The following is a 20,764-nucleotide window of genomic DNA, read 5'->3' as shown; positions in this document are numbered from 1 at the left end:
AGAGTGAGCTGATGCAGTAATCCTGGAATGCTATATGTGACTGCTCTCTGAAATATGCCTCTTCTACTATTTTAAAAATACTTTTATTGTTGTAGTGAGGATGTCTGGGCAGCCAGCTCCCAGGTAGCGCAGATTGGAGAGAGGCTGAGGCCGGCACCTCTATGTCGCACCATAGGCCTCTCCCTGCTAGACCTGGCCCTCTGTTAGGGCCCCGTCCCTCTCTCCTGTCTTGCCCTTGCTGTCTGGTTCTCTCCTCAGCCCGCCAAGGAGTGTCTCTGTTGGTTTGTTTCTTCATACAGCTATTGAGCTTGTTTCTTGGACACTAGCGCTAGCAACAGCTTTGGGATGTGATTCTTTTACACATCAACGTCTTGCAGTTAAGAGCTGAAATACACCTCTGTCAGCCTTTCAGTCATTTAATGTTATAACATTCTTTTCACAATCTGAATGGTCTCTTTTTTTTACCTGATTTTATCATTAACGTGAGAAATTGTCTTTGTGTTGTAGTAGTACAATTGCACTGTCATTGTAGCATAATTTAATGCACCGAGTTTCTGAGGCATCTACAATAGATATACTTAAAGCAAGGAATCACCTCTGTATGAAGCTGTCATTGAAATTAGTGTCGTGTCTGCTCATGAGGGACACGGACAGTTAGACCACTGGAACACCAAAAACCTTACCCAACTCTTATCCTTGGTGAAAGCTGCCTGTGCCTCTCTTCCTTGACCATCAGCTCTTAGCTGTACCAGCAGAACTGCTGCAGTTGTATTCTGTCTCTTACTGTTTATCTGTGGCAATCTATGGAACAAATTGTGATTGGTCTTTGTAGGAACAGCGAAGGCCTAAAAACCATCTTATGAAACACCGAGTGTTACTGTTTTGTGCATCTCTTTTGTTTGTTGTGGTAAGCAGAACTGAATGTTTCACCTTAGCACTATAAACATTGCAAAATTAGCTGAGAGAGCCCAGGATTATCTGATCCCAGGCCCTTCCTCAAGCAGCAGGTGGGAACAGGTACCTGCAGAAGTCCCCTCCAACCAAGACTGCTCTGTGGTTCTACAATTCTGTTAGTGCACATAAACTATCACGATAAATCTAACACGAAAATTGCCAGCAATGAGGCACACCCTCATGAGCTGTTCAGTCTAGACTCTAACCACTAAATACTTTCCATCCTATCAGATGAATATGTTCTACCCATCAAAAAACTCATGGATATTACTTGTTACACAGCTCAGTAAAGAAAGGCTGTCTTCTGCATTGCAGTTCCAGCTGTACAGCTATATTTATTCAGGCAGACCACTCTGAGTAGGGGTATGTGGACAAATGAAATGGCTGTAGCCTCGGGACAAAACGTGGGAAGACAGCATCAGTGCAAATTCATTACATTCTCTTTTATTTAGTCTCAGCAAAAGGACAATTCTTCAGGATTTCAACTTACTTAATTAAAGCCTGAGGATATACTGTGGGAGAAGCAATACAGCAGAATATAGAGGCTGTTATTTTTGATAAGATCTGCAGTGCTGAGCTCCATGATTGTGTTCTGCCCTCTAGACATCTGCTGTAAGCTCCCAGCTCTCAGAAATGGCTTGTGGCAACCAACACAGAGCATCGAGCAAGCTGTCAGTTAAGTCACTGGCATTTTTCCAACTACTGGCCATCAACTGGAAGGCACTTTGGTACAAAGGAGTTCTGATTTGGATGAGAAGGGGAATTTCACTGTGTGTTGTATTTAATTGTTGAATCAGCTGAGTCGTCACCTTTTAGTGTATTCTCACCTCTTGGGTTAGACCTAGTTCTTCATGAATGAACTTACTTGTGTATTTGCTTCCTTTCAGAAATATCTTGGTATTCCAATAATGTCTTAACAGCTTTCATTTGCATAAATCAAAACCTTGATTTTCTGGTTTATTCTGTTGCATACAGCTTGCACATTGTTCATACACAAGATACCCGCTCCTTCCCCCGCCTCCTGCACTGGCACAGATGCGGAAATACTCAGCGGCTCTAGAATAAACCTGTGATGAACTGTGGAAATCCTTAACACTTTCATTGGCCTGAACCAGAAATGCATTTTCAAATTCCTTTGAGTTTTGGTGATGTTCAGCCTCAGTTTCAGTTTCAGTTCAGCCCAATGTTCTTTGGCTATGGTCTTAGAGCTGTGCTTGCAACATAGTCCTTTGACCTACCTACAGCATTTTCTGTTTTGGCACAAAGCACAATTTTGCTGCAGGAGCTCTGCTGTACTATCTTGTAGTGGTTGTGAGCTCTAAGAGCTCACTTTTAAGAGACTCTAAGGTACACTTTTAATTAAGTTGAAATAAAAAGTGAAAATCAGGTACATTCACCAGAGTATTATTAATATGATTTACCATATTATTTTCATGGTCTTAAAAGAAAGCACAGATTTTACCCCAAAGTAGGATTTAGACCTCTGAATTTTAGCCTGAGTCAAATTTACTTTTTCCTAGGGTTGACAGAGGGAAAATGTCATCTCCAGTAGATGCTGTATTCCTCTTAACTAGAACAGGGTGAAACATGCTCTGATGTGTTGAGAAGGAGGGAGCCCAAATTGCTGGCTTAAAACTGGAACTTCTCAATATCTGAAGCTATGTGAGATGGATCCTACCAGAAGAGATCACAGCCCAAATCTGAGCTAGCCTAAGGTGCAAACTGCACTTAGCACACCAGATATGCTTCATGAGAATGTGGGTACCTATGTAGCGTCATCATCAAAAATCTTCCTGGAAGAGGTTTAGAAAAGGATTTGGAAGAGCAAAGGCAATTGTGTGATATGTGAGAAGAAGAGAGCGGTTCTGGCACAGTATAGCAGAGATGGAATTACTGTATCCACCCCTCCTACTACCTCCACCCCCAAAAACTGAAAACTTCCTGATTTGTGTTCATCAATAATTAAGAGCCCATCAGCAATACTCAGAGGGAGCTTGCATTGCACTTCTGAGCAGCCAGTTAGTAATGTACGGTGGAGAGATCCTCTCTTTCAAATCCCAGGGCTCCAGGCCATGCAGTGCTAGTATTGCATTTTCAATTAGCTTCTGAGTGAATGCTTGGCATATGCAGAAGTGAACTGGTACACAATTAGCTTATTGTTCCTTTCAGCTTTGTACTGAAAGGATCTGAAGGACTGAAGAAGAGAGAGGGGAAAAAATAGCCAAGCCAGCGGCATCTCTGTGGATGTGGAATAAGGGCGCTGCTCGGCTCGCACAGATCCACTTGCTAAGTCGGGAATTACAGCTGTGACTGAGGAGCACGCGGCGCGGCTCTCGGGAGGGTGCAGAACCAGGCTCTGTTCTCAGGCACTCTGGGCTCTGCTCTCACCCACCTTACCTCAGCACTGTCATGGAGCCCAACAGCCCCAAAAAGATACAGTTTGCCGTGCCTCTGTTTCAGAGCCAAATAGACCCCGAAGCAGCCGAGCAGGTAAGGATGACAAGTTTCTCTTGTTTATTTTTGAGGGAATGGGTGGACAGAAGCAAGATATAGGCTGGTAACAGGTAATATGACCTAAAACCTTTCCCAATTTGTATTAGTTTGACTATAGACTAAAAGCTCTGGAGGTCATTGTGATGTATGGATACATGCAAAGAGAGACGAATATATCCTCCAGGCAGAATATGCTTTCTTTGCCTTGGGGAGATTTACCCAGTGTACATTTACTGTACCTTTTCTGTAACTGGACTTGTGCTCTAGTTGAATACTCTACTTGAATATGTATTCTCAATCAACTGAAGAACATTGTTTTTACATAAACCAAAATATGAAGTTGATAATAGGTACCTAATAGATATACTGCACAGTCCAGTTAGAAGACAATTTATTTACCATTCATTTTACCATGAGAAAATGAGAGTTACATTTTGCATACAGCCATCCCTTCAATTATCTCCTGTATTTCACGTGATTATTACAGTCTTCTTTATGTCATTATTAAAGCATTTTAAATATTTGAAATATAGATATGTAAGCTTAGGAATGTGCCTGGATGTAGAATTATGTATGCATGAAATTAATATGTGTACTATTTACATTTTGAATCACATATACGGATATATGTAAAATATATATAGCAATACAGCAGTCTATGTAGGAAAAGATGTCTGGTATTCTGAGCATCTATGCACAGATGTACATAAAGAAGGACACACACAGGCTTAGAAGAAATACTGAATAAGTCATAATTAGGTCACCCAGTATATTTCTCTGAGTGCAAGTCCTTTCTGACACACTTCTATTTTGGTAAGTCTCCTTTTAGTTGATACCAGGGGAATATTATAACCTTGACAGTTCTGTGTTAGTAGTTATAAAATTATTTGCACCTTTAGGACAGGTATTCAAAACTGAAAAATTCAAAAATTGGGATGTCGTGTCTCTTAAAAGGCAGCTGCCTTTGCTGGAAAATGATGGGTGAGTGACCACTGAATGAAGAAGTGCTAGAAGGGTGTAGGAGAGAATTGCTGCCGGTCTTCATTTTGTCCACTGGTATTTCTGAGCTATAAAATGTCTGTGCCTTATGGAAAACTCCTGCAGTGAGTTCAAGCAGGATGAGTTCTGACATTTTTCTGAAATCTGTGAGAATCTTAGGATTTGGATCTTGCTGCATTCCCATGGCTTTTGAAATGCTACACCCCAAATTTTGCCCAGTGTTTAAGGACAAGCCTTTTTTTTTAATGTTGAGAGATTAATTCCAAGTGCCATGGGTGTGTGAGGAAATTAAACTAGCAAATGCTGCTGCCAGCTACATTTGCTCTAATCTGGAATAACCCTATTAAACCCGATGATGTAATTTTCCATTTACCCCTTTGAAAGCAAAATTTGAACCCAGCTCGCTACAGATGTTGGCTCAGCAACTGAAAAAGAACAAACACACTGACACTGAGCGTTTGTGTCAGGATGGTTTCTAGCTTAAATACTCCTGGTTGCTCTCTTAAATTCAATAGAATGTCTATAGCCTGGAGGTTTTAGTGTAGCAACTTTCAGTGCAAGTATGTCCATTATAGGAGGGTAGTCCAATATCACGTAGTTCAGCCAGTGTTAGTGGAACAAAAAAGCTTTACCAAATAAACTTTGAATAAGAAGAATTGCATACAATCCCTATTCAGGATTATATATTGATAGGTAAATATCTATGGTACAATGCTCTTTGGAAACATTATTTTGAAAGTCTTGAGTTTTCTCTTCTTGAAGAACGATAACACCACCTCTGGCCACAATTTAGAAATATGAAGTCATCAGAAGACTTATGTGCAATATCAACTCTTGTTTATGTTTACAAAATACTAATTTTAATAATTACTTATGAGAGTTACAACACCATTAGGTATTTGAATATATAAGCTCACCAGCTACTGCACTTATCTTCGTGCAGCAAACTTAAATGTTAATATTTTAAGATATAACTGAAACACATCAGCAATACACATCCAACAACTTATTCAAGGTGACTGCAAATCACAAAGGTATTTTGAAGGGCTCTTCCCCATGCTTTGGCTTTCCATGCACAAGCAGCAGCACGATCCCAGTCACCGTCAGTCCAGAAGAGCAGTGAGAAAGACAGTGAGGTACTGCAGTTCTTTGAATGTTTGTTGTTGTTGTTGCTGCTGTTTTTAACTTGACCTGATGTACACTCAGGAGGACATCAGATTGATTATTTGCTTTGCTTTGAGTGTGGAGTGGTTGGTGATCCCTTATGGCTCTTTTTGGTTTTTGCATGTTACAGATCAGAAAAAGAAGGCCTACGCCAGCATCACTCGTCATCATGAATGAGCATGTGCCCCCAGGTAAGTGCCAGCATACCATCTGAACTATTGAATTTTTGTACTTGGTTCTCTGCAAATTGATTGTATTAACTACATGATTTTAGAAATCCAGCATTAATTTCATAGCACTAAATATCAAATAATGGATCCTAGAACTATTTGGAGTAAAACCCATGAATCTCTGTGAATCTCGACATCTGTACGATATCAGTATTTTCAGGATTCTATCCTTTTTAATTTTCTGCAGTATGTGTAAGAAGAATGCACAGGATTCTGATGCAGCACTTCCACAGCATTTTTCTTTCCCTTGGTGAATGCTGTGGAAATCCATGCAGTTTTAGTGTTGATTTTTCGGTCTCTAGAGATGCTAGGATGGCTCCAAGGCTAATTCAACAAAGGAAATCGCTTTGTAGAACAGGTTGTTCTCCAGTTTTCTGATGAAGCATGTGATGTCTGTTCTCACTATTGCTTTTAATATCTTCATCTGAGACTCTTCCCAGAAGTTTCTCTGTGGGGTGGGATAATATGAGGTTGCAACATACTTTATCAGGTAAATGTGACTTTAAAGAAATGGCTCTGTAAAAGGCTGGTTAGTAAGCATTGTAAGTGATGAAGCTCAGCAAAAATGAATTTCAAGAAAAAATCCTCAAGACATAGTCCATTTAAAACACATAACTTACTTCATATCAAGCTTTTATTTTATGTTGCTCCCTGAAACATAATCTTCCTGCCTTATCTCTTCATCACCTGAATTTTTTTTAAAAACAGTTTGGGCTTTTTTTCACTGATGCACTGGCATCTCAGTAAAATTAAACCATCTTAGCTCTATTGGGATCTCCACTTACTGCAACATGCTGATAGTCTCTTGTTCTGATTGATAATACCAGTAGCTGAATTCCTGAGAACTGTGCAGAAGGAAGCGTTTAGAAAGCCCTGCTCTTCTGGTTGTGATCATTGCGGCATAGCACAGGTTAGGGATGTTCAAATGTGTCATATGGCTAATGCTGTATTTTTTATAACTCTGCAAGTGACCTGTGCATTTGTTAGAGGGCTAATGCTGATCCTAGTTCAGAGAGTAGCATTGTGGCCCACGTTTCGGCAGTTCAGCTCTCAGTTATGAAAGATCTGTCTCAGACCGACTTTCCTTAGGTTAATGGGATCTACGATGCCTATGATGCTAGGACTTAATTTAAAGCAAACTCACCTTGACTGTTAATCTCTTTTGCAACTCACTTTGTACGCTTTGTACCGTCATATTTCCTTTTATAAACAGATACTTGGTACAGTACCAATTCAAAACCAAACAGAGAATAAGAACTCTTTTTAATTTGCAGGAAATGTTACTGTAAACAAAGTGGTGCGTATCTGTTATCTCCTTTCCTGCAATGTTCATAATAAACCTTTAAATAAATCATTTTTATTATCAGTTAGGATTACTGCAAATATCAGTCAACTTCCATGAAAACACAATAACTAATATTCTCCCTCTCTCTTCACTTGCACATATTTATTCATTCATATATTATCCCTCTTACTGGGTACTGAGCACTAGTATTGCTGAAGGTATTCTATGGTTAAATCATAATCTTGTCTTGTTGCTTTTTAAAATTTTCTACATAGAAAAAATAAAGCTTTATAAGTACCTTCATTTTTCTGTACCATGCTATGTGGTTTATGCATGAGCATGCGTGTACATGTTTCCACATGGTATGTTTAATATGAGCAAGACAAAGGAAGGTGCACATGTAGCTATGTAAAGCCACTGAATATAAGATCTACACTGCTCAATTCAGGAGGCAGACAATAGCTTTAAAATGAAAGTATGAATAGTAAATAAACTCATGATCTTGAAAGATGTGGGGCATCTTCCAAAATTATTGTGTATCTTCAACTTTCAGAGGAGTCAACAAGTCCTAAATGTTCTTGCCACCTTGTTGATTAAACCCCAGCTGCTAGCCTGCTACTGGGTTTTGAATCAAGTTCAACAGTATAATGAATAATGATTCATCTCCAAAAATGATTAATTCTTCACTGCACATGTTTACAGACAATAAAATAATAACAATAGTAAGAGTGCTAACTTGACACTGCCATAATTTTCATTAGAAGCATGATTCCCTGAATCAATAAGGAAACTGAGCAGCAGAAAATGTGATATTGTCAAAGCCAACAATTAAATTAGAGCTGAGCTAAACTAAAATCCAGTCTCCTGAATTTTACGCGCTGAAGTACTCCAGTTCCCTCATTAGAGCAAACAGTTAGTGAAAGATACATTTCCAAGGGCTTGAAATGTGTGTCCAAGTGCAATTCTAAATGTTTAGATGCACTTGCAAAGTTTACTCAAATTATCTAAACTTCTTTTATTTTATGAAACAGAGAGAGATTTTCTAAGAAACAGACTTTTCTATATTCTTCTTTTGCATCTGCTCTTGATTGCAGCACGAAAAAAGCAGCATTTTTGTGGTATTCTGGTGTTCTGGATCCAGAGCCATCTGGAAACCAGAAGAGAGTAAAACGTATTTGGAAGTATAATAAATGCAGTTTGAGTTGTGCCATATATAGATCTCAAAGTTGTTTTCTTCTAAGTCTTCTCATCCATCCCTAATGTCTACAACAGATTTGACAGGAATCTGTCTTCATGGATGTAGATAAGGGCCAATTTGCCATAAAGTGAAGATGGAGTGGCTACTAAGGACAAGTCATTTTAAGCTGATGACAGCTACTCCAAAACTGTAAGAAGAGTCTGCTTGGCTTTCTTGCTTCCAAGGAGTCAGTAAGTGCCAGACCACACTGAATGATTTAAAGATGGGTTGTAGATGTGACTGCAGAGGCTAATATTCAGCCTAGAGTATTGGTGCATTGATTGGTGCGTTTTCTCCTGCTCACTCTCATTGAAATCCTGTATAATTGCAAAGTCAGCAAAAGAGAAATTCGAATAGCAACAGCATTGATAACTATTGCCATGGACAAAGTGGGCTTGTGAAGCAACAAAATGATGAAAAAAAATTTCTCAGAGGTCTTTTCCAACCTTAATCCTATGATCTGAGCAGAGAAGCTAGCACTAGAAGAATTAAGACTCAAATTATGAAGTTACTTACCCCTATTGTGATTCAGTTGCCAACTGAGCTATATTTTCTGAGAGTCTGATGTTTGATTTCATAATATCTAATTGGTTTTAATTTTATTTGAAATTACAGGACCCTTTTACTATTTATGAGAGCAAAGACAAATGTTAATGGGCAGAACTAGAGAAATGTGGAGCATCTCTTCCTATGCAGGGTGCCTGTATGGGCAACTGGGGTAACCCAGTCATATCCACCCAGTCATATAACCCAGTCATGGCTATAGCCACAGTTGCTTATCCCTGTGTTTTAAAAAAGGGACATAAGCATGTGCTTAGTTTTAAAAAGCACATTTACCTATTATCCTGCAGAAGAGCTTAATCCAAAAATTGCTAAAGGTCTCCTGTTTCCTCTTTCTCTTGGAATATCACTGGAGCCAAGAGAAACTGAAGATTTCCTACCTTGAAAGCAACCATTTCTGCACTGCCATAGTATACTCACAACCTCCTGTATCCCTACCAAGTACAAGAGAGTATGTATGACTATCAGTTCTCATTATCTGAAATACAAGTCTAACCATACTTCAAACCAGCAGCATCATACTGCAGCCACTCAAAGGAAAGCTGGTAACAATGTAGAGCAGCAGCGACTGAGGGAGGAAAACTTGTCAGATCATGGGTCAGGTTAATGCCATTATTGCTCACTTTGGTAGGAAAACAGCGCCAATGTTCTTGCATGGGCTGGCTTTGGCACAGAGCCAAGGCAACATCAAATGGTTCTGGCTGTCAGGATCTACTCTACTTGTGTCAGAGTGCTCAGTCTTCTTGAAGTGTTGGAATATAGGTAAACATCAAGATAAACTTCTGCATTTCTGAACTTTCTATGTATTTGCTATTTCCAGCTCTCCTTTCTACTCAGTTGCATGTATTGGCTTCCTTCCCCATAATGTAAACATTGCTTAATGTTTGGAAATAAGAAAAACAGAGTAATGTGTTTTGGTAATTCTCCAGAACTGCCTTTTCATATTGTGCAAATTGCATTTCAAAGTAAAAAGGTAACTCATTGCATCTGAGTTTTCTGAAGGCTGGAAATCCTAATCTGAAGGTAAGAAAGCTGTACTCGTCCCTGATAAGGAACCACCTGCAGCTAGTGTTTGGACTTCAGCAGCTTTGCAGTTGTCCAGGCCCCAAGCCTTCCATGGCTGCACCCCTGGAGCTCTGGTGAGATGCCTCAAGGGGTAGTGTCAATGTTTCATACAGCAGCAAACCACGCAGGTGGGTGGGTGGTAAGAAGAAAAATGGCCCTTACACATCTGCTGCAATTCCATGACCATCCAAAACAGATAGTTTTTTTTTTAATGCTAAATTTGTTCTCTACGATTTGTTCACCTCTGCTTCGAGGTAAATGAGTGTGTATGTTTCAAATCTAATGGTTGCTGGGTAGAAGCTTTTTCTGGGCAATAGCAAACCAGCCCTGCAGTCCTTTCTCAGGCAAAAGTCTCACTGAAACTTGAGTCTGCAGAGAATTCTTGGTCTCACAGTTCATGAAAATTGATATGTTTTTCAAAAGCATGAGATCCTGGTAGGACACACTGCTTACTTTGGTTCAGGAAATAGAAAGTGAGGAAGCCAAAGAGCAGCTGTTTTCAATTGCAAATTTAGGCTTCAAATGTGGTAATAAAAAAAAACTGTCATTAACTTTTTTTGGTCTAACTACTTGGCCTTTCTATATGCTAAATTTGAATACTATTTATGCATACTGTTTTTATTGTAGTCTAGGACTTCATGAAGGTATGGCAATAAGCAATGACCACAGGACTGGTACAGCTCTATGCACATTACCACTGGCACAGAGATGCTCAGAGATCAGGCTCTGCTGGTCAGGGCCATGCACACCTTTGTGTTCTTCAGGCCTGCACTGTGAAGAGCCAGCTGACGCAGTGAGACAATGAAATACAGAGAGCAAACACTGCGTAAGAACTTGTAGGTGACAGAGAGATTCCTGAGCTGAAAAGAAAATGTCAATGCTTGAAAAAGCCTGATGTGAGACTGTAGGTGTTCAGTGGCAAACTGCATGCCTTTTTCTTGCCCACTTACCCTGTACCTGGATGCTCCTTTGTTTGGGTTGGTTTGAATTTACTCTGCAGTTCAGGATCACACTGTCCCAGGGACAAGTCACGGCATCAGTTCCTCACACATAGGCTGCATGAGTAAGGAGTCTGTGATATGACCCAAGAAAATAAAAGTTCACGGACTTAAAATATGTAAATACATAAATAAGGACAGGAAACTGTGCTTGAGTTGTTTTTAATGCAGCCCAGAAGAAACAGCTCATGGGTTCCAAACAGAAGCAATGAAAATTCTTTTTTTTTTATTTTATGGAAAAAAAGAAGTTTTTCTTAGCATCTTTCAAAGGCAGAGATTCCCACACTGGTATGGGCAGGAGGCATGCTCTGCTTCCATGAGACGGTGAGGATTTTATGTCAGCCAAAGGAGCTGTTGTGCTGCATGCAGTATGATACAGACTGCGTCCTGAGGAGCAGATTTTGATTTGGCTAGGAGGAACTGTGAGCTGCTCTGCATGAACTGGAGGCAATCATAGAGGCACACAGATGCATTTTTTCTGGTTTGTTTTGAGGTCATGACCATATTGGTTCACAAGTATAAACATTTCTGGGGAACAATTTACTCATTGTGTAAAACATATAGTCAGGAACAAAGTGGAATCAGTGCTGTTCTAAACAATGCCCAAGTAAGGTACAGGTTTTGAAGATGGACAAGAGCTCATAGGTTCAGGTCTTCTGTCATTCTAAACTGGCTGAGTTCAGGTGACCACCAGGCCAACTTAGCTGACCCTGTGAAGATCTCTGGTCAGTGTCATGTCTTCACTCTTCCTTTGGCTCTTGGAGTCATTCCTCCTAGTAATAATATATTGCGCCTGTAAGGGTTATGGTAAGTAAAGCAGCATTCGGATTGCTTTAATTTGTGTGGAGGAACTGCTATGGTAGAGATGTACAATGACTATAAAGTGTTACCATGCTTCCTCTTTGGATGTACCATGTGATCCTCACCTGTAGCTCAGGATGAGCCTCTGCCATTTGCAGCCAGCAGTCTAACCCCTGGCCCACAGTGCTGCCTGCAGTCTGCTGGGCTGAAGTGAGGAAGTTTACAGTCAAACCAAGACAAGTTCCTGCCTTCCCTCTCCAAAAACGAGAAGCATAGGATGCAAGGAAGGTCTGAGAAAGCTCTGGGTCATGGAAAAAATCAGGCCTGACTGCAGACGGGTGATTAAGGTTGGACCTTTACAGCCAGAATCTAGATTTCAGACCTAAATGGGAGGACAGGGACAGCTGAGGGGACAGGAAGCTCATTCTTAGTTTGGACCGAATTCCATTAATCCATTTCTCTTGTTCCATCCTCGAATACCCAGCAGGTTGAATTTACTTTCTTTGTTATTTACCTGTGCAGCTGTGCTGCTAATGTGTACTATGATGCTGCTTGTTGTTCCTGCTCCCCACCTTCTGCTGGTTTTGCATTTGAGGGGTCAACGTCCATGGAGCTATCTGAAAGAGAAGGAGGTATTTTTAGACCTGAACCTTGTATTATTCACCTGTTTTCCTTGTTCCTTATACAAAAGCACCATAGAAACAGCCTTCTTCCATTCCAGGAGATTATTTGCAAATCATTTTTAACATATATGGTTTCATGTTACAGATTGCCAGCTCCCTGATTATTCAGTGTCATTACTGATAAGCTTTTTGACAGTTTGCCTCTGTTTTTATCTGCATTGTGTTTTGATGTGACAACAAGGTGTGCCATGGGTAGAGAATAGCAGTGTGGAGAATGACAGTGTTGTGAGAAAGTCAGTTTGGGAGCTTCCAGCTTTCTAATATTCATAATGCTTAGTACATCACTAGAGGAACTCTAACAGACTTGCTCTGTACCAAATAATTTTATACTTTATTCAGCATTTTTTGGTGAGAAATGACAATAGATGCTGAGTTGCCTATTTACAAAATGAAATATCTAAGTGTATTTAAAGACTTCTTATAGTGAAAGTGTTTAAGCTATCTTTTGTACCGCTGCGTGACTACAACAATTAATAATGGTGACATTTAGTTAACTTTTTTTTTTTAAAACAAAATGGATTCAGTTTAGCCTGTTGCAAAATTTCTGTTTGTATTTTGAGGGTGCTTTTTTTAATAGCAAAAACAAATTAGTTATAATTTGAAATGAAGTCTGTTTAAACAAAATAAGGCAAAACGACTTGTATGTGAATGTAAAATTTTTTGATTTGTCTAAATTATAATTCAGTCATCTGATAATACTAATACTTTCTCTTTAAACATAGGGTAGAAACTAAAATCCATTAATATATATTTCATCCCTGCTGAGGAGATAAAGCACCACACGGTTTGTCTGAGCTCTACTATTTAGTACTTAATGCAGCATTCATTTACCATGGTGACGTATGCAGAATAAATAGATAATGCAGACAGATGAGAGAGAATCCAGCTTTTAGCACTAACCTCATTATGTTCAGAATATTGGGGAGGAGTTGCACTTAAAGCATCAATCGCCTCATTTATTGAGCTTCCAGAAGGGAAAAAAGACAATTAACTACTTATGTGAAGTAACTGAAGTTAAAGGCTCACTTCAAAATCCACCGTAAGTAGGAGTTCAATGAATCTGGACTGAAAGCTTGCAAGGAGTGTAAGCAAACAGCTGCTGTCAGTCAGGGAACTTGTCACCAACTGCACAAGGCTGGACTGCTGAAAATTAGAGAGCGTATGGGAAGTGCAGAGCTTGGCTTCCCTTTCCTTGGACTGGAGCTGGCTGTGTCACCAGCGATTAGGAACAGCCTAATCTCCTTTTACAGCCATCAAAGCGGCTGTAGGGTAGAATTATACTGTATGTTTACTGGAAGGAGCTCTGTTTTCCTCTTCTCCTCCTCAAAACCCTAATCATATGTTTGTATTTAAAATCCCCACTTCTAATATTTTTCTTAAATAGCTTTACTGGAGGATCAGGAGAATATGATAGCAGCAGAGTGAAGTGCAGTCACATGCTGACTTTCTTTTCCCTGGGATACCTGGGACACGCGTGTACTGCAAAGAGTGAATGTCAGTGAGTGTCTAGGTATTTTTTTAATCTTGAAGGTCAAACCACACTTACAGAAGTCCATTAGCAGTGCTGAGTGCACAAGTATGCATTTTAAAGGCAGTGTTTTTCACATTTCCTTATCCTTCATTCTGACAACATAACAGAGGAATCACACAGAACAGTGCAAGAGCTTGGCTGGGCCAGATGGAAAGTTCAGTAAAGCAGTAAGCTCTAGTGCAACCTCCAGTACTGTTTATCCACATACATAGATGTCCAACAGCCTAAACATTTTAGCAGGGTCTCCATCACTCAGAAAAGAAAAGCTTGTCGTGGTAGTGTTCTCTTCAAGTCTTTTTGAAGCCCTCTGCCTTAGCGGTTCTCTGGCAGTGGAAAAAGCAAAGATGTAAATGAATGTTTTCCTGCTCTTTCTGTGACCACTGCCAAGCAGTAACCTCTAGTACCAGCCACCACACACCTGCAGCGCGTGCTCTGCCTTCTCCCTGTCATACTGGGATCCGCAGGAGCTGGCTGAGACAGGCACAGAATAGGAGAGCAGTTCAGCCTGCAAGACCAGCTGAACTCGTACTCTTCAGTGCTGTTTTACAGCCTTTTCAAAGTGGAGTTATACTGAAGAACTAAAAAGTGACAGAGTGGAGGAGGGTGGAGAGAAAAGGCAAGATTTTTCTTTTTTAAAGAATTGCGATCCAGATGTTTTGGTCCAGATCAACCTTAGTTTTTACTTTCTATTTTTGAAATAAGGTAAGTAGACAGCAGAGCTGTAATTGTTCAGAAATGTGCTTTCAGGCTTCCCAAAATGCTGATGCTGGTGGATGACTTGGGCCTTAATGTGTATAGCATATCCTGTAGGAGGGTGTGGAACAATTCGTTCCACATGAATCACAGTGATGTGCTGCTCGTTGTGACAGTTCAGATGAAGATGTGTAACACAAGGCACAGGATCCCCTCTTACTCTGGTATTTAGCGAGGTTAGGAGAAATTCTGCTAAATGTCTTTGAAAATTACAGGCTAACTTATTCCGAGTTAACAAATAATCACCCTGTCATTTCCATCCTGTCTAGCCATGTTCATGGTGAGAATGAGATTATGGAACCTCATTTTGTTGACTCTTTGAAAACTTCCAGATAGAAAAACAAAAAATGAATCTACAAAACTGACATTTGCATATTCTTCTTGTAAAACAGTGATAAACCCCAAGCAGCACTATTAATAGTAGTTCACTTGGTTTGAACATAAACTGTCACATGTATGTGAGGAGTTTTATGCATGTGCAATCTCATCATAGGAAAGCAGAGCACTTGGCAAGGACTAGCTTTAAAACACATTTTATTGAAATCCTTGAGATGTTATTCCAAAAAGGAAGGAAACTGCAAAAGCAGCAGCAATAATCAGTGGCAAAGGAAGAGTTTTATTTTGTATTTGTTTTCTTCTCCCCTGACAAATGTCACTTTCCAGAATGTATAGTACACAACTGTTCAGCTAGGATTTTTTTTCTTTTATAGTTTTATGAGCTATCACAGCAAAGAAATGTTTGACTTTTTTAGTTTTTTCTGTTGGTGATGGCTTTTATCTTAGAGCTTAGAATACTCTTACAGCTCACAGCAGAGAACTTGGGCAACTGCTCACAGAGGTAGCTACAGCAGCTGTCACTCCTACACAAAGATTGCCATCAGTGGATCAGTTCTGAGCTATTTTCCTTTGCAATTGATTCCTCCATATGAAGCTATTTAGGAAATAGTTTAAATGCATACCAGGGGATCCACTATTATTGTATTTCTGTTAATCATGGATTTTTCTTTATGAGCTTTGCCTCAGTTGCATTTAGATCTTCACCCTCTTCACTGTCTCATTTGAACATGGACTGAACATTAAGCAAGCAAGCAGCCAGGAAGTCACATGTTATTGATACTATGCAGTTTTGCTAGTGAATTCATAATTCATTGTCTCGAGGTACTTAACCATTTGTATTTGAAAATAATGATCAGGCTAAACCATTTCACAGACTGACAGGCTGGTTTGAGTGCTTGAGTGTTTGAAACAATGGGCAAACTATTTGGGAAGTTTTTGTGAATGTGCTTTGGCAACAGTTGGTAAAACATTAGCCACTATTTGCAAATATTTAACAGTTTGACGGTATGTTATGCTTGGACACAGTAATTTCAGAGGGAAGTTTCTGTTCTTTGATCCCATTTCTCTGAGTATTTGCTGGCAGTCACTGAACAGCTCTGGCCTTCCTCAAGCCTCTCAGAAGCAGTCTTCATCTTCACTTCCCCCTTAGTGCCTTCATGCAAACCTTTCCTTTCACTGCTATGCTTCAGGCTAGGTATGGTTATTCTTTGAATTTGGCAACTGCCCTTAACCTGTACATAAAAGATGTAATCTTTGTTAACATCTGCTGTGTCAGAATACACCTGGTGTCAATGTAACATTATCATTAGGTAAATTCTCCTACTCATTCAGACAAATTCTGAGATAATGTCAATTTTCCAGTCCTTGTCCCTTGCCTTGTTCCATATCTCTGTGGCAGTTTTTCCAGGGTCATCTTGTACTTCACTTTGACCCTCCAGCATCTCCCAGCAGCCAGAAATGATGGCTATCAGGTTCTCCTCACATTGCAATGACGTTCTTCCCGGGAGCTACCAGAGCTCATGCCAGAAAATCAGCGTCATCCTGATTTGCATACATTTGCTCCACAAAGAAAGGAGTTTTTCTTATCTATGTTTCAGTCTATAAGAGAGTTAAGTCATCCTAAATGAATGTCCATAAAAGAGAGGTGTGTGTAGGTCATCATTTGTCTTTTTAGTATCACTTTACACACATTTGAGATGAGTTTACAACCAACCTCCAGGCCCATAGGCCCAGTATTTTAAATTCTGCATCACCAAGCACAGCAGTTTGCTTCAGTTTGACTCTCTTATTTTTATTTAGTTAAATGAATTAACATGGGTCTTCAAAGATGCTGTGACTATCAATTTGACTGTCATTATTTAGTTTAGGTAACGAATAACAGTTCAGAGTAGGAAGCCAATTGACGTGGCTGAAGTTCTTTCCAAGTTGCAGTAACTTGGAAATAGTTAATGAAATTACAGACTAGTTTGGTTTTTTGTTTGTTTGTTTTTTTACCAAACTCATGCTATAAATCTTGGATAAAATCTTGACTTTGAAGTCAATGGTAAAGCTTCCTGTTGCTTATGACCTGCTGAAGTTAGCAGTAAAGTAATTTTTTGTCTTTCACATCTCATAAATTCTCTTTTGCCTCTTTTGTTTTGCTGATGCAGACATAGTATCTACACAGAGCAGCTCTCAACATGTTTTGAACTTCAGAGCTGAACTCATTATATCTGGAGCACCGCTTGCTTCCCATCATGCCAAGTTAAAGCAGGCACTGAAGTACCCTCCTTTTTCAAAAGAGCCAGTGTGTAATAGGTAGGTGACAGATGACACAGATGACAAATAGCAGAGATTTGGGATTAAACTTAACTCTGTTTTGCTAGAAATGGGAAAGATTACTTTTTACTTAACTAGATGATGTTATTTCAGAAGGAATTAATTTTCTGGAGCTCTGAAGCCAGGTGTGGGCTGCCCCTGACCTGGTTCTTCTGGACACAGTGATACCTCATGGTTCTGCTGGAGAGGTCTCCTGGCCTTAATGCCGCAGAGTCCACACTGGTCAGCTACAAACTATACGGAAAATTAATATCAGTGAAATTCCCAAAAACCAATGAGATATTTGTATTAGGGCCAGAAAGTGTATTATCTAAGAGACCAAAAGGAAAAAAAAGTCTTTGACTTTCCTCCTTTTAATTCCTTTTGTTTATCCAGTTGTTCTTTGAGAGCCCTCTCAACTAACTTCACCCAAGAGAAGTCTGTGGTGCTTAGAAAGCAACTCCAAGAAAGTAGCTCCAAGCCTAGCACTAGTGGAAAGCCGCGTCAGTTATTCCATCAGTCATCAGTTATTCAAAGAGAATCTCTTTCTCTGGAAAGAACTGCCAAGTCTGGAAGTGTCCCCATGTGACTGCTGAGGAGCTTCTGGACAGGACGCTCTCCTCCAGCACTCCTTGCTCACTGGGATCCTCACAGAGTGGGGCTGCAGAAGAGGCCTCACAGGCACAGGAACACAAGACTTGTGCTATGAGGAACTTCTGCATGGAGAGGCTTTCTCATGCCAATTTTTTCCACAAAGCCTGCTTTGTATTCTAGCAAAATCACAACAGGCCTAGTTAGTAAAATAATAAAAAAAAAAAGTATAAAACAAAAACACCAACAGCAAAACCTACTCAGATATTACAAGGTGCAAGGCACAAGGAATCTGGCTGTGCTTCGCTTAATGTATGATCAGAGTATCCAAGAAGGCAGAAAGACCAATTTAGTTGATCTTTATTCATTACTATTCATTATTATTAATTATAAAGGAGAAGGCAAAGAATGAAATTTATATTATTTTCCAATGTTTATACATATTATTGGAATTTATATTTAAGAGGTTTGGACTATCACAGCGAGGAGAAAACAGAAGGTTGAAAGCATAATGCTTAAGAGGAATGATTTTTTGCCTTGTCATTAGCAATTCAAAACAGCTCTCTGTAAGTCTGCAGAACTGATTCATCACTGTTATATTCTAGTTTAATGCCAGTGAAACTAGACTGATTTCCACGAGTCTGGCATGAAACTGGAACAACAAGATGGTAAGCAGGCACTTCTGAGGTCCATGTGATGTGAACAAATACATTTAGTTTTACATTTGAGGTTTGTAATGTCTCCATTTACTTCCAAATTGGATTACAGTATCAGAATGTACATTTTAAAGAAATTTTGATCTGTGTAATTTATGAAAGAGTTTTATTTCATGTTCTTATGTCTGTGCAGTTGTAGGTAAGTCATTGGATGCTCTCTGTGTGGTGGCCAGTGATGCAGACACTGTTTGAACCAGGTGCGGTTGTATTGTAGAAATATGATCATTCTCTTTGTTTAGAAGTTGACTTCAAGCAACATTAAGAAGCATTTGGACTAAGGAAATTTCTGTGCATATGCAGTACTAGCAATGTCAGCTTGACTTTTGACGGTGGGAAGTACAAGTTATTTGAACATTGATTATACTAATTTACCTGGAAAGAAAATATAGTGTGTTGAAACAGCTGATTTGTCTGGCCCATGGTATTTCAGTGAACTCTGGAAGTCTGGTTACAGTCAGGGGCTCTAGATAAACTTGGGCAATGCTGAGCCAGCTTAGTGTAGGAGTCTGTGTGATCAAATACATTTGGGCTGAAATAGCTAACTGAGTAATAAACTCCCGCAAGGGCTTCCCATGAGCTCAAAATGAACTACAGCTGCGTTCTCACTCTACTGCACATGCATATTGCTGTCCAGCTTGTCCCCTCTAGTTCCATCAGTTCAATTGTCCTCTGTCCCCTCACCCAGGACAACATTTCTACATTGTGCCAGTACTTGGCATGTGGAAGCCATCCACCACAGTGGTCTCTGAGCCAGGGTGGCAGTGCCCCTTGGTTCTGCTGCGGTAGAACAGGATCTTCCACAGGATGTGTGCCTGTGCTGCAGGCACCTTAAAGAACAACTCTGCAAAAGTTTTTGTTTGCAGCGAACTCCTCTCTCTCCTGTTTTTATTAATATTTCCTCTACAAATCTCTCAATTTGCGTTCCCTAAAGGAACAGGCAATAATTTAGATGCTGATTACTGTGTGAAATGCAGCAGAACTGTTACGAACATACTCTCCTGTCAGCACTTGACTGAGGAGGGAGAAGACCCTCTAGCTATGTTTATTGCTGTAGCTGCAATACTGGAGTTTAATGAGATGCTTTTGCAATGAGAAGATTTTCAGAAACGCATACTCATGCCAGGAGGGCTTACCAGGATATTTTTTTGTAATTAAATGTAATTATGTTCATACTCATAGTCAATTTTTCATTGATAGATACAGACAAATAGAAACCAACAAGTAAAAGTCAAACAATTAACTACATGAGCATTTTTGTATTGCCTTACTGGACTTTTTTCTATCTCCTACCTCAGTGGTTAAAAAGCTATGAAGTTCTAGCTAATCTAGCAATGTGTGGTTAGTGTTCTGCCAGAAGCAGAGAATGAAATATTTTTTTTATTTTATTTTGTCTTCTGTAGGAAAGGAAAAGTAGTTTTGATAGCAGAAAAAAAGACCACAAAATAACATTGTGACAAACGGTTTCTAAGTCAGATTTCAATGAGCTTGTTTTACAAATACCAGTGGCAAATACAAGCTGTGATTTTTATCTGAAGCTCCTCAGCTTTGCTTTCCTAAGGAAAATTCCAAACTCTCTACATGAAGCTTTCTCCAACAATTATACTATTACTGAGCTTCTCTTGTGTAAAAGCCAGCTTCTGACCTGCTCTTTTCCTCTGGAGCCTGACTGAAATCCTACAGAAGAGGCTTTTATTTGCTCTTGCCAGTGGGAAGGAGAGCTGGGTACTTAGCTGGATGAGATGAGCTTTTGCTGGTTGACTCCACTGCAGATTCCATGGGTGATGTCAGAGGCGAAGTCTTTCAAAATACGCCACCTCTTGCCCTGCATAGCTGCTGCAAGTGCATTAACATTGTCCAGTGGGAGACAAGAGGCAAATGAATTTTGATCTTGAAAACGACCATCAGGTTTTCCCCAGCATGACCTTGCCATTTACATCATAATGGAGATCTGAGGAAAAGTGATGAGCCACTTCTGGTGGGCATCATTCTGCACATAGCCAGCTTTCATCGGCTCAAATCCTGTCTGACCTCAGAGAATAGCACCTTATTTCTGACTTTGTGTAAGGATA

General features: G+C 39.8%; 1 protein-coding gene across 1 annotated transcript in view; it reads left to right on the top strand.

The window, feature by feature from the left end:
• The window catches only part of PPP1R1C (protein phosphatase 1 regulatory inhibitor subunit 1C), a 47,794-nt gene continuing 27,391 nt past the window's right edge, over positions 362-20,764 (top strand). Inside the window, exons 1-2 of the mRNA XM_021398645.1 lie at positions 362-3,444; positions 5,741-5,801. Of these exons, the coding sequence (XP_021254320.1) occupies positions 3,364-3,444; positions 5,741-5,801 (142 nt within the window). The 5' untranslated portion in view covers positions 362-3,363. The remainder of the gene's footprint in view (positions 3,445-5,740; positions 5,802-20,764) is intronic.

Source organism: Numida meleagris, chromosome 5, assembly GCF_002078875.1.
Source record: "Numida meleagris isolate 19003 breed g44 Domestic line chromosome 5, NumMel1.0, whole genome shotgun sequence".
In the NCBI taxonomy this organism is placed as follows: Eukaryota; Metazoa; Chordata; class Aves; order Galliformes; family Numididae; genus Numida; species Numida meleagris.
The sequence above is the reverse complement of the archived record's forward strand: the minus strand, read 5'-3'. Positions and strand labels throughout refer to the sequence as shown.